Consider the following 15,159-nt stretch of genomic DNA (forward strand, 5'->3'; position numbering starts at 1 on the left):
GGGGAGGGAGTTCTTTAGTTTTGGCCAGTCCTGGTTGTAAACTATCACCACAAAGCATTCTCGTATTTGTAGTACATGATTCTATCCGTCTAAATTGGTACCGCAGGACCCATAATCCACCTGGGTAAGGTTGGAAGAAATCCACGACCGGCCAAAAAAAAGTCCCCCTCCTGGCAGGTTTGTCCTTTACTCTGCCTCCCCCTCCCCCTTCCCAACTCTTGATCCTTGGCCAGCTCAAGCTTTTTCTTTCTAGACTAGTGTTCTCTGCATTTCTGCTTCTGTACAATTTTATCCAAAGCGATCACCAGTTGGGCAGGAAGCAGTTTCTAACATTCTTGAAGTCGCGTGCAAAGGGAGCAGCAGAGAACTGTGTGTTCTTGAAAATAAAGTGCGTGATTTCCACAGTCAGGGGCCTGATCGGTTCCACCCACTGGGGGTGGGGAGAGGAGGAGCGGATTATTTAAGGGCAATACTTGGCTCCTGTAGAAAAGTTTGAAGTCCACTAGCAAAATGGAGCAGAACAGGAAAATGATGGCTGAAGAAATAGACAGACTGCTATATTCTCCAAAACCAGGAGATCTGCATTTTACCTATAAGGGAGTGCTGTACCCCACCGTGCTGTGCTGCCCTGAGACTTTCCAAAAACTAGAGGGTTTCGAAGCCAGGGAAGATGATGTAGTGATGGTGGCTTACCCAAAATGCGGTAAGTATGCAGCCTAATCTGCTGGGAACCCCCCCCCCCCCTCCCAAACAACTTATTCCACTAGATAAGAGGTAACACAGGCTAGGTAGTGGTTTATCTATCTTTGGGAGCTCAGGGTTCCTGGACTATTAGCAAAGGTGTTGCGTTGCTCCCAGTATATTGCCAGAGGATCTCTTTAGTTCACCTTCCTTTATCCTTTGTTGGTGTCAACCCAGACCTGTAGAGCTAAATTGGAAGGTCCTGGGTGCCCAGATGTAATTTCTTAATCGCTCACTTCTCCCTCTTGAGCTCTGGGAGTGGAATCAGCAAGTAACCGTCCAGATACATTGGGGGTACACTCTCCTAGACTCTGAATAAGATTGTCATGGCCTCGGTGACCTGGTGTTAGTATTATGTGAGAGTATATTGCCAGTGCTTAAGGCTAAGGGCACTCTTCTTATTTCATGGGCAGGGCCGTGCCTAGGGTCTCTGGCGCCCCCCTGCAGACTATCAGTTGCCCCCCCCCCCCCTCCCGTGTGGCACAAGATGCAAAGGAAATAGGAGCTGAAAGATGGAGTGCATCTTTGTGGGCTTGCTCAACAAATAGATCACAAATAATTTTTTATGATTTTTAACCGTGAAAATGATCGTTCACCACTTGCCACACTGACAGGAATTGTCATCAATATTCTTAGAAACAAATTGCTACACATTGCAAAATAAGATAGCAGATGTAAATTCTCAAAGTGGACATATTCCAAACGCTAAAATGAAAATAAAATGATTTTTTTCTACCTTTGTTGGCTGGTGACTTTCTTTTTCTGATCATGCTGACCCAGTATCTGATTCTGCTGCTATCTGTCCTCTTAACTCCGTTTCCAGGGCTTCCTTTACATTTATTTCTTTACTTTCTTCCTTTCTTCTTCATTTCTTGCTCTATATCCATTTCCAGCAATTTCTCCTCTCTCCCTGGGTCCTGCCCTCCCATTCATGTCAATCCATGTCCCTCTCTGCCCTTCCCTCCTCCATCCATAGCCAGCAATTCTCCTCTCTCTCCTCCCCTCCATTTCCAGCAATTTCTCCTCTCCCTGGGCCCTGCCCTCCCATCCATGCCCATCCATGTCCCTCTCTGCCCTTCCCTCCTCCATCCATAGCCAGCAATTCTTCTCTCTCCCCTCCCCTCCATTTCCAGCAATTTCTCCTGTCCCTGGGCCTTGCCCTCCCATCCATGCCTCTTTGCCCTTCCCTTACCTCAGCTCTCCGCCCTGGGGCCTTTAAATCTTTTACCTCCGGTCGCAGCAGCGTCAGTGAAAGCGCTGCCGACGTCTCCCTTCCCTTCGCGCTCATTGGTTCCCTCAGTGTCCCGCCTTCTTCTGACGTCAGAAGAAGGCGGGACACTGAGGGAACCAACGAGCGTGAAGGGAAGGGAGACATCGGCAGCGCTTTCACTGATGCTGCTGCGACCGTCGGAGCCTCGGAAGTAAAGGTTTAAAGGCCTCGGCGGCGAGGGTAAGCACCGCGGCGCCCCCCTGCGGTGCTTACCCCGCTTACCGTGTTGGCACGGCCCTGTTCATGGGTTCAGGCGGGGACAGAAAAACCAAAAGACAAGGATCTAAACTCTGCCTCCTGAGCATTTCCTTGCAAGAATATTCTCCACCTCATAAAATTACCATGGCCAATGACATAGGAGCCAACTTTTTACAATGATTGAGGGTGCTAAACCCAGTGGAAATTACCCCTCCCTGGACACAAAGAGTTTGCTCAATATTGGGGGTGCTCAAGCACCCACAGCACCCACAGAGCTGGCTCCTATGGCCAATGAGATCCTCTTTTTCTGGACTCTCCCTCTATGATGCTAGAATCCCATTTATTTTGCCCAGGAACGCATTATGTTACTGCAGCACTGCTGTCTCTCGGTAGGTGAAAGGACATGCATGTGGTTGAAATGAGATTGGAACTATCAGCATTCCCCATGTTGTTGTTTCATAGCATGTTTAAGCCAAAATGACAGCAAAATTCTGAAACTTAATTTTTTCCCTTCCTGTGTTGTTGTCAGAGTGCTCACTATTGGTGGTCACATAGGGGGTAATTCTATAAGGAACCACTAAAGACAGCGTGTAAATGTCAGTATCCCAGTCATTTACGTGTATAAGTGGGTACTTATGCATGTAAATGACCTCTGTAGAGTACTGACTAGTGGAAAATTAGGTACTACGCTTTTAGAGAATGTACGTTGCCAGTGGGCATGTGCATGGGTGGACTTTGGGCAGATCACACATATGCATTTATAAATTATAGAATACTGTATACATGTTTATGCATGCAGTACATCTAGGCTCAGTTGCTAACACCATTCTCTGCCACTTGTGCTAGTATTTTGTAAGAAAAAAAAGTAGGTGCCTACTTTTCTTTATAGAATAGGCTTAAATAGGCACCACAGACAGCACCTATAGTAGGCACCCTGTTGTGGAATTAACCAATAGACAATGTTGCTCAATAATGCACTCTACTGAACAATAGTGCACCCTGCTATTGGTCAGCACCCTACTGAAGAATAGTGCTGATAGCAGCTGTCGCATGAACTGCCCAAGATAACAGCCAGCTAGCTATTAGCTTATGAAAGGGGGTCTTATACCCTTTCCGCTGGTTTGATGCCATGCTGACTAGAATAACAAAGTCTGATGTTTTCCAGTGTTATGTCCTTGGGGGCCCAGTGACTCAGCTCTTGCTGCCATAGATGTTTTCTCTTGTCCATGAAGGTCCCCGGCACAATAAACAAAAATTGTTGTGAGCAGTTGTGTTGTTTCTGCTAGCCTTGATGTGTCAGCAATGTGCTTGAGGCCTATGACAGGAACAAGCCTTTTCTTGGCAACTGGCATGGCCTACGTTTGTAAAACGTCAGGTTCATAATGTAGAATAGTGCTTCACTGTAGTGATACATTCATTGTCCCTACATATCAGTGGCGTAGCCAGACCTCGCGGTGGGAGGGGTCAGAGCCCAAGGTAGGGGGGCACATTTTAGTCTGATGCCTCACCGCTCCCCCTCACCGCCTTGTTGCTCCCCCCGAAAAAGCAAATACCTTTGCTGGGGGGGGTCCCCAAACCTCGCCAGCCAAAGCCTTCTTCAGCGCCGGTCTCCGGCCGCGTTCACTGCATTGTTCTTTCTTCTTGATGTCCTGTGCACGTTCCTTTACGTGAAACTGAGCATGCTCCTCGGACACCGTGACCCCAAGGTCTCTCTCCCTGTCTGTGCATAACAGCCTCTCACCTCCTAGGACATACGGCAATGAAATTGCCGATCTGCTGTTAGTGATCTGTAACCTGTCATTAAATAATCCATAGTACCTGAAGACTGGAGGGGGGCCAATGTAACACTGCTTTTTAAAAAGGATTCTGGGGTACTTCCGGTGGAGCTGCCGGTCAAGATGGCCGCCGCACAGTAAGCTCCAGTAGGCGAAGATCGGGGACCCCACCAAAAAGCGAATTCTCGCCCCCCAAAACATAGCGGTTCGGCTGCCCCTTGCCTCAGAATGATCCTGTACCCCATTTGAGAACTGCGAATCCCGATTCGGGAAGAAGGAATCCAGTGACCTCGCGTGCACCCACTCCCGTGAAAAGCCGCAACGAGTAAGAGCGGAGAATAACTAAGACGGTCGAGAACAGGTTGGAAAACTGCCCTGGCAGGAATTAGAGCGAGCAGGAGGGACCGGAGACCCGAGCAGAAAGCGGAGGGTGAGGTGGAAGGCGAGAGAGGAAGCGGGACACGAGCAGGGGGCAACGCCGAGCACAGCCTTCAAATAGCGGCCACGAGGCAGTTGAAGACGGGAGAGTAAACTCCAGAAACGTCTTAAGCATTACTCTTACCAAGCTCAGTTATATGTTAAAAAGAGTTCGGCAGCCTGGGCCTGGGCAGATAACTAAGAGCAGATCTGAACAGCACGCAAGCAGCACTCAGCACAATTTAAAGACACAAACCATACGACTCCCCGAAGCAGATTACTCAGGAGAGGACAAAGACCAATACTCCGTGCAGGCAGATTAAGCTAAATTTGCCTCTAGAAACTTTTTGTATGGCGACTAGAAGCTCCAAAAAAGAGCTGGATAAGGATAAAAACAAGAGCGGGGGATTAAAAATGGTGGAGAAAAATTCACCGCCATCACCATCGGTGAGCTCTGTCTGGGCATCAGAAATAGTAGCAGAGGTAAAAATGGCGGTGGAGGAAACCATGAGCCACAAGTTACAGCAAATTATCGACAAGCTTGATGGTATGGATCAAAGATTTACAACTTTTACTAATGAACTCCAGGAGGTGCAGCAGCGATTAGGAGACATAGAAGACGTCTGACAAGAGGCCTCAAAGTTCATAGAACATCTCCAAAAAACGGTATCAACTTTAGAAGATAAAGTGGATGATTTGGAGAATCGCTCGCGCAGAAACAACCTCAGACTGGTAGGAATACCAGAATCAATACCAGATGCGGAACTGAGAGACTTTTTGGAGCCCAGGCTCGCTAAGATATTACCTAATCAGAACACGACGGGGCCGCTGAAAATAGAAAGGGCACATTGTCTGGGTCCGAGGAAGGAGACTACCGCCCGCCTGAGAGTGGTCATACTAAGGCTACTTAATTATCAACACAAGATGGATGTGTTAGCAGCCCTTCGGAAAGGAGAACAGTTGGAGGTAGATGGACAAAAGATACTGTGTTTTCAAGATTATTCTACTAAAGTCTCCCTCCAACGTAAACAATTTTCACACATCTGTGGGCGACTACATAAAATGCAGATAAAATTCAGTTGACTGTATCTGGCCAAACTCAGAATTCAACACAATGGGACAGTAAGATTTTGCGACACTGTAGAAGCCGCTCAAGTGCTCGTGGATCGCGTAGAGAAGGACAGGCCGAGAGCATCAAGAGACACATGAATATTGCACTCGAAGATCAACAGTGAGATTGATGCCATTGAAGGAGGTGGAGCAGCAGAGGCCGGCAGGCTTGGGACTATAAATGGTTGAGTTTAAAAGTTTTGGAATTGTTACTGTTTTTGGTGGCTACAAGATTGAATGGGGTGGAAGAAGTATGAAACATATAAAATTAGTAAGGGTGGGGTCCCAGATCGGAGGCACGGAAGTAGGGCACAGGTGCTGTTAAGAAATGGGGAGGATGGGTGGACAGAGGAGGGGGAGGGGAGAGAGGGAGGGGGGTAGGAGGTACATGGGATTGTAGGATCTTCATGGTTACAATGGGGAAGGGGATCATAGGAGACACATTAAGAGCTTCATGAGGAGTGTACTTTTGTGTGATTTCGTATCACCATGGGCAGTGGGGGTATAGGCTGGGATGCCCCCCCTGCCCACATAGCGATGGCAGCATAGCAATACTTTATATATACTTGATAATATGTGATGGCCCTTAAAGTGGTAACGTGGAATGTGGGGGGTATTTCCTCGCCGATTAAACGGCAGAAGGTCCTTCACGCACTTCATAAGCAAAAGGCATCAATAGTATTGCTTCAGGAAACGCATTTAACAGCCAAAGAACATGAAAAATTATGTCGGTGGTGGGTAGGCTCATATTATGATTCTCCAGCACAGGCGAAAAAAGTGGGGGTTATAATTCTAATTAAGAAAGGGATCCAAATCACTACACATAAGATCATAGCGGACAAGGAGGGAAGATATATGTTGGCACACCTAACAATAGAGCTTCAGCCAGTGGTTATATGTAATGTGTATGCTCCCAACACGTATAACAAGGCATTTTACAAAAAGCTTTTGTATCATTTAACAAGCTTGGAAGGAACTCCCCTGTAGATAGGAGGGGATTTCAATGAAGTGGGGGACCCTAAATTAGATAGATCTCAAGGGGACAAAAGGGGGTCGGGAGCAGATTCCAGAGGAATAGGTCTGTTGAGCGAGTTCCTGGACCTGGTGGATTTGTGGCGTACCTTACATCCGCTGGAGCGAGACTACACTCATTTGTCTCGGGCACACGCCACCATGTCACGGATTGATTATATTTTTATCTCTCGTCAATTATTTACAAAAATTTGCTCTGCAGAAATAGGCCCCATTAAAATCTCAGATCATGCAATGGTGATGGTCTTATGGGAACCTAAAGAGGGCAATCCTGGTCAATACCAATGGAAGTTCCCTATAAGGCTATATAAAGACCAGGGTTTTCGGGAATTTATACTAAACAAATACAGGCAGTTTCAAGATACCAATCAGGAGCATAGGGCAACTCCCATACTCTACTGGGATACAGCTAAGGCTGTAATCCGGGGTGAAATCGCTTACACAAGTCATCAGAAAAAGACATGGGAGAAGGACATGTACAGGTTGGAAAAGGACATAACACGTTTAAGGCGTGAGTACGGTTGCCACCATGATGTTCTATCAAAAGCCAAGCTTTTAGAACTGCAGCAAACCTTAAATGAGAGACTACATACTAAGGCCCAAAAGAATTACACATACTATAGATTCAGTTATATAAATACGCTAATAAAAGTGGTAGGATGATGGCTAGGCTGGCAAATCCTAGGCAAGGCATTGTATTCTTCAAGTGGTATTTTAGAAAATAAAGATGTTTTTATAAATCGTACCATGCAAGAATACTAGCAGAAATTATATGCCATTCCTGACCCCCCCCCCCCCCCCCCCCCCCGATGAATAGTGAGGTGTATTTGGCTGGGCAAGACCTCCCACAGATAGACGCACAGAATCTAAACATATTAAATGCTCCCATAACGACAGATGAGGTGTCATGGGCTATACAACAAGCACCATTGGGGACGGCCCAGGCCCAGATGGCTATAGAAGAGAATTATACAAACTGATGAGGGATGAAGTCGTAGAACCCCTTACTTCAATGTTTAATGTTATAGTGCAAGAGCAGCAGATGCCCATTTCTTTACGAACAGCGCAGATCATAGTGCTTCCAAAACCAGGGAGTGATATACAGAAACCCGAATCTTATAGGCCCATATCGTTACTAAATTTTGAAGCAAAACTGTTTGCTAAAGTCTTGGCAAACCGCCTGTCTCGAGTATTGCCAGATATTATTGAAGACTCACAGGTTGGATTTGTACAGGGCAGAACTATAACTAAAAATGTGAGAAAGATATTGGTAACCTTGGAGGAGGTGTCTACACAGGCCACACCGTCAGTGTTAGTTAGTTTCGATGCTGAAAAGCCGTTTGATAGGGTGGTCTGGGATTTCATATTTGGCACACTAGACACTTATGGTATAAGAGGGTTTTTTCAGGAGGCGATCCAAGCCTTATATTATCTTCCACAAGCCCAGGTGTGTGTTAATGGAATTTTGTCCCCTCCATTCCCTATACATAGGGGGACCAGGCAGGGATGTCCCCTGACGCCCTTATTGTTTGTATTAACACTAGACCCACTGATTAGAAATATCCAACAGACACCCGATGTACAAGGAGTCAAGGTTGGCACAGATATTTTTAAAATAGCAGCCTTCGCTGACGATTTGCTGGCACATGTGACTCATCCTGAAACATCACTGACAGCGCTCTTAGAATGTATGGCAGAGTTTGGGGATTTCTCTGGCTTCAAGCTAAATCTGGAGAAATCTGAAGCTTTGCAGAGGAAGGGAGATCAAGAGGGAGCTTGGCAAAGACAGCTCCCGTTGAAATGGGCGGAGGAATCCTTTCGATACCTAGGAGTGCAGCTGACTATGGATACCACCACACTGTATAAGATTAATATCGAAAAGCTGTTACAGGACACCAAACGCTCTCTTGAGAGATGGAGCCATTTGCCTTTATCATTAATGGGTAGAATCAACCTATTTAAAATGATCATATTCCCGAGGTGGCTCTATATTTTACAGGTGTTGCCAATACATATACTGGGTAAAGATTTACGAAAATTAAATAGGATATGTCGGAAATTCTTATGGGGGGGGGGGCAGAAGTCTAAATTACGATTTGAATATTTATATGATGGATGGGCTCAGGGAGGGCTAGGATTCCCCTGTATTAGGCGATACAATCAGGCGTGTCTTTTGAGACATATCAGGGATTGGTTGCTGAATACAAATCAACATACGCCGCTTAGCTGGGAATGGGCATTCTTTGCTCCTTGGCATTTGAACTTTCTTCTGCAGGCTAAAACACAAAGTTTGCCAATTACCTGTAGGAGAAGCATACTGCTACAACCACTGCGACATGTCTGGCAATTCCTCATGCAATCCTGGAGACAAGATCCCAATGTTAGTGATCAACTCCCATTGCGGGGGAACAGGGATTTTCCCCCGGGGTTAGAGAAAGGGATTTGCTAGATGGTCGGAAATGGGAATTACTCTGCTTGAACACCTAATGAATGAAGAGGGAGGCTTATATAGTTTTCAGGACATGCAGCAGAGACTTGCACTTGCCAACAAGGATCATTACATATACAGACAACTACATCATTATTGGTTTAGTTTGGATCATGCAGCCTTGGGCACGAAATTGGGTCATAGGATGAGAGAGTTCCTGAAAGGGGATGCATACGGACAGGTTTCAATATTGAGTTTACATAGAGCTCTGGTGTCGCTCGGTCCTTCTCGAGCATATGAGAAGCTTAAAGACACGAGCATATGAGAAGCTTAAAGACACATGGAGTAAAGATTTGGGATATGAGTTGAAAGGGATAAACTTTGGAAAACTGATCAAAGACATACCCAGGCAAGTGGGGGGGGGGGAGGCTGAGCTGCAGGACAGCCGATTTAGGGTTATACATCGGGGATACATAGCACAATCACAAGCAGCAAAAGCGGGCTGGATCTCTGATACCCAATGCCCTAAATGTCACAGAGAGAGGAATACCTTTTACATGCATTTTGGAGATGTGACAGAATAAAATCATTTTGGAGAGCAACACAGAAATACTTAGAACAAGTATTAGGGCAAAGGATACTCCCATCCTGGAGAGGAGTACTTTTGAATAAAAGCAATGCTTATGGGATATCTGACAAAAATTTGGAGTTATTTTTTATGTAAGGCATTTGCAGTGGGCAAAAAGTGCATACTGAGACACTGGATGCAGGCAGAACCACCCTCTGTTTGGCTCTGGAGGAACAGGCTCCACGAGCTAATGCTGTGGGAGGCTAGGGAGGTCTATGGAAATCTAAAGAGAAAGAAATTTATCAATATATGGAACCTATATTTGCAAAATATCTCTCATAAAGCAAGAAGTGCAGTACTCAATAAGTTAGGAATGCCCTAGATCAAGGGGAACCAAGAGGACATACGCTCCTTGTGGAAGTTGGGTTAAAGGTAGCTGATAAACCAAAGAAGAACTTACTACCATGAAGTTCAAAGTTAAGAGGATGTGGGGGGTAAATGTTAAAAAAGTGATGATACAGATGTGATGTAAGTTAATGTACCAGAAATGTCAGTATGATCACAGAATGTTTGCGAATAATAATTCTGTTTTGAATGTCTGATCATCAATAAAAATCGTTTATAAATAAAAAAAGGATTCTGGGGTGATCCAGAAAATTACAGACCAGTAAGCCTGACGTCAATGCCGGTCAAAACAGTGGAAATTATGAACATATAAAATTACGAACACATAGACAAACACAGTTTAATTAGGAGTCAACATGAATTCAGCCAAGGTAAGTCTTGCCTCACAAATTTGCTTCATTTCTTTGAAGGCGTGAATAAACATGCGAATAAAGGTGAGCCAGCTGATATGGGGCGCATTATCGATATGACGTCTAAGTCTGTCTTTGGATGCTTTGCTGAAAACGTCCAAAAATCGAATAGTGAAAACTGAAAACGACCATTTTCAAACCAGAAAAAGTCTCCTCTCCACCCCCCCCCCCCCCCCCATCAAAAATGGCTATTTGCTAGATGTCTTTGTACTCTGTGCGTTTATCTTTTTGGTCCAAAGTCCAAGTGAAAAACACACAAAATCAAGCTCAAAATGTCTTATTTTTAATTCTGGATGTTTGTTTTGTTCCTTTATGGCTGAAAAACTTCCTAGTCTTAACACTCTCCCAGCATGCCCCCTCGAGATTTGGACGAACTACAGACAAATTGCATAGAAAAAGGTCTAAAAAAATAGGTTTTGAAAAATACTGATTTGGACTTTTTTGTGAGAAAAACATCCAAATGCTGCTTTATGACACTTTTTTAGATGTTTTTCAAAAAAGAGCCCCGTGGTGTATCTAGATTTTCAGAAAGCATTTGACAAAGTGTTTCATGAGAGACTCTTGAGAAAAGTAAAAAGTCGTGGGATAGGAGGCAATGTCCTTCTGTGGATTAGAATTTGATTATTGAACAGAAAACGGAGGGTAGGGTTAAATGTCCATTTCTCTCAATGGAGGATAGTGAATAGTGGAGTGCTGCAGGGATCTGTACTGCGACCAGTGCTATTTATCATATTTATAAATGATCAGGAAATTAGAACAATGAGTTGATTTAAATTTGCAGATGACACTACTCAAAGTTGTCAAAACGCATGCAGATTGCGAAAAATTGCAGGAAGACCTTAGGAAACTGGAAGACTGGGTATCCAAATGGCAGATGAAGTGTGATGCACATTGAGAAGAATAATCCGAATCATTGTTACCTGATGCTAGGGTCCACCTTAGGAGTCAGCACTCAAGAAAAATATCTAGGTGTCATTGTAAACAATATGCTGAAATCTTCTGCCTAGTGTGTGGTGGCGGCCAAAAAAAGCAAACAGGATGTTAGGAATTAGAAAAGAGATGCAAAATAAGGCCAAGAATATTATAATGCCTCTGTATCGCTCCATGGTGCAACCTTACCTTGAGTACTGGGCTCAGTTCTGGTCACTGTATCTCAAAAAAGATATAGCGGAATTAGGTTCAAAGAAGAGCAACCAAAATGATAAAGGGGATGGAACTCCTCCAGTATGTGGAAAGGTTAAAGGGGATAGGGCTCTTCAGCTTGGAAAAGACGGCTGAGGGGGGATATTTTTGAGATCTACAAAATCCTGAGTGGTGTACAATGGGTAGAAGTGAATTGATTTTTCACTCTTTCAAAAAGTACAAAGACCAGGGGACACCGATGAAATTACATGGAAATGCTTTGAAAACAAATAGGAGGAAATATTTTTTCAATCAAAGAATAGTTAGCTCTGGAACTCATTACTAGAGGATGTGGTAACAGCGGTTAGCGTATTTGGGTTTAAAAAAGGCTTGGACAAATTCCTGGAGGAAATGTCCATAGTCTGTTATTGAGATGGACTTGGGGGAAGCCACTGCTTGTTCAGGGATTGGTAGTATGGAATGTTGCTACTAATTGGGTTTCTGCCAGGTTCTTGTGACCTGGTTTGGCCACTGCTGGAAGCAGGATACTGGACCATTGGTCTGGCCCAGTAGGCTGTTGTTATATTTTTATGGAAACCATGGCCTACGATGCAAGAAACATTTCGCTAGGTCAGGAGCAGTTTAGAAATTCTCTAAAGTGCCTGCAGAATGCTGTGCATGTCTTATACACAAGTTCCCTATAGATCTGCAAATGCGTGTGCATATGAGAATTCCTTTGCTAGACCCGAAAGGAAAGGGCACCAGAAGGTCAATTTGTTGTGTGCAGGTTTCCGAGCAACAGTCATGTGTTCTGTGATCCATCAGAGTAGAGAACAGAGTACCAACACAATGATAAATTTGTATGAGAGGGGCAGTGACATATTTATTCAAGGGTTGTATGTTGTGTACACCCCCCCTGTCAGGATCCCCTCCCCCCCCCCCATTCACCCACCTGTTCCTTAAAACCATCTCTGCTCCAGTCTTCACCCAGGCAGTGGCACTTATAGGATGCCTGTGGCCTGCACCAGAACTTTCCCTCTGAACCATCCGGCCCTTCACAAAACAGGAAGTTGCATCAGAAGGGGTGGGACGGTTCAGAGAGAAAGTCCTGGTGCAGGCTGCAGGTATGAGTGCCACTGCTCAGGCAAAGACTGGAGTGATCATTTTAAGGTATAGGAGGACATGTTAAAAAAATACCTGGCCACGCCACTGGAGAGGGGCATGGATGGATAGGTCGGGGGCATTTACTAGTGCAATTACATTGGTTACTAGTGCTTGTATTGTTTTTAAGCTTTGTTGTCTCTTATTCAGTTATCAGTAAGACATGCCTGTCCTGGATTCCAGCTTTAACAAAGGTGGTGTATAAGATTATCTTCCACATTTGCATAATAATTGGAATTTGTTATCTATAGAAAAAAGAACTCAATGTAATTCTGCTGCATTTCGTAGACTGCTAAGACATTTTTATTTAGAAAATACGTGATTGTAAATTATCTTTTCGGCTACATGTGTTGTGATGTTCCTGGGGTATGCCCAGCCCTTTTCATGATGTAAGCCACACAACCTTTTTTGGTAAGTGTGGGATATAAATGTCATGTAATAATACTAAAAATGCAATTCATGGGATCCATGTCTGACTTAGGTGCAGGGATTTACACCAGGTTTCATTTGTTGTAAATCCTCAAACCCAAAATTGGGCATGGATCCTGGCGCTAAGCATTATTCTATACCCAACTTAGAGCGCTAGTTATAGAATAGCGCTAATTTTTTTTGGCACCCAAATTTGGACGCCATTTACAGAATTTAGTCCATTATGTATTATATGATTGTAGAAGAAATTGTATGTTTGGTGTCTTTGTTTATGTAATTGGGGCAATATTAAACCCACAATAACCAGCATTTTTAAAATGCTGGTCGCCGCGGGTGTTTCTATACCTTGATATTCACTGCTGAGCTGAACCTAGATAGCTGTAAAGTTTATAGCGTGGCCCTAAAATGTGTTTAATGCTTTTACTGTTATTATCCCTTCTAAGGATTTTTACTGCTGCAATCCTCACTGCAAAGATATATGAGCACTGCATTGTGTGTAATGTAATCTCACATGTAATGCAATCACTCCTGCTTGTTTGTATAAGGACTGTCACTATTGGTCTATTCTGCTATAAAGACCTCTTCTCTTTCTCAGCCAAGCTTGGCTCCTTTGTCCACCTGTTATCATTTCCTGGTCGTTCTTACTATCTCTCTCCTTAGAGGTCAGCCAGGTATGACTTTTCCCTTCAGTCGAGGGCTGCCCTCTGGGACCACCCCTGCTACTTTATTGCAGGCTCTGTCCCTATTGGTCCCTTTATCTCCTCCTCCTTGGGCCTGTGTGAGCCCCTTCTTGACCTCTCCTTCTCCATGAGGCATTCTCCATCTTGCTTCAGACAGGGCTTGTCCTGCTAAACCCCTTGTAATGAACTCATAATATCTCTCTAATAAGATATTGCACATTCCAGCCACCCAGCTGTGAACTACCTGGCATCCGTTTAAATATTTTCTCACCTCTGCAATAAAGCTGCCTTTCTTCAGATTTCTATCTCCAACCACTGATACAGCTCTCAGAATTACGGAGTCTCTTATTACCTTAGGTCAACACTTCTGAACATCTGCAAATACATGTGCATATGAGAATTCCTTTGCTAGACCCGAAAGGAAAGGGCACCAGAAGGTCAATTTGTTGTGTGCAGGTTTCCGAGCAACAGTCATGTGTTCTGTGATCCATCAGAGTAGAGAACAGAGTACCAACACAATGATAAATTTGTATGAGAGGGGCAGTGACATATTTATTCAAGGGTTGTATGTTGTGTACACTATATCTATATTCAGTAAAGGAAATTTCAGAAAACAGAGGCTTCAGGTGTGTGCTGGTGTGCCGAGGTTATACTCCAGGATATCAAGATTTAGAGATATCAAGTCTTAAAGAGGCCTGACAATAGCGGTGTTGAATATTCCAGTATTCACCAGCTGTCTGAAGTTATTTGGGTATCTCTGATGTGTGGGTACTGAAGACTGAATATCAGCAGTAGTTAGTTTAGTTTATTAAGTATTTAATTAAACTACCTTTCTAATAAAATTAAAGCGGTTTACAATTTCAAAAATTAATGGAAACAGGAAAGGAGCTCCATAGCTTCACCCAACGCATAATTAAACTCTGGAATTCTTTGCCGGAGAACGTGGTGAAGGCAGTTAGCTTAGCAGAGTTTAAAAAGGGGTTAGATGGTTTCCTAAAGAACAAGTCCATAAACCACTACTAAATGGACTTGTGAAAAATCCACAATTCCAGGAATAACAAGTATAGAATGTTTGTACGTTTGGGAAGCTCGCCAGGTGCCCTTGGCCTGGATTGGCCGCTGTCGTGGACAGGATGCTGGGCTCGATAGACCCTTGGTCTTTTCCCAGTGTGGCATTACTTGTGTACTTATGATGCTGTTCCTTCTAAGCAGAGCGGGTGTCCTCCAGCTGCATTGCTGCCAGTAGAGGGTGGTGCTTCAATATTGTGTTTTTAACCTCTAGGGACAGGCAGGTTCCCTGGAATCTGCAGAACTTGCCTGTTCCTCACTATTGAAAACTTGATAGTGAAATAGCACCACCTGCTGGCAGGTCTGTAGATGGAGGACTTCTGCTCAGTTTAGAGGGAACAGTGC

At 44.4% G+C, this 15,159-nt stretch overlaps 1 protein-coding gene across 1 annotated transcript in view; it reads left to right on the top strand.

Moving 5' to 3' along the window:
• The first annotated feature begins 275 nt into the window (after positions 1-275).
• LOC115465717 (sulfotransferase 6B1-like) overlaps positions 276-15,159 on the top strand; it is a 76,811-nt gene continuing 61,927 nt past the window's right edge. The window contains exon 1 of the mRNA XM_030196399.1: positions 276-703. Coding sequence (XP_030052259.1) covers positions 511-703 — 193 coding nt within the window. The 5' untranslated portion in view covers positions 276-510. The remainder of the gene's footprint in view (positions 704-15,159) is intronic.

Source organism: Microcaecilia unicolor, chromosome 3 (assembly GCF_901765095.1).
Source record: "Microcaecilia unicolor chromosome 3, aMicUni1.1, whole genome shotgun sequence".
Classification (NCBI taxonomy): Eukaryota; Metazoa; Chordata; class Amphibia; order Gymnophiona; family Siphonopidae; genus Microcaecilia; species Microcaecilia unicolor.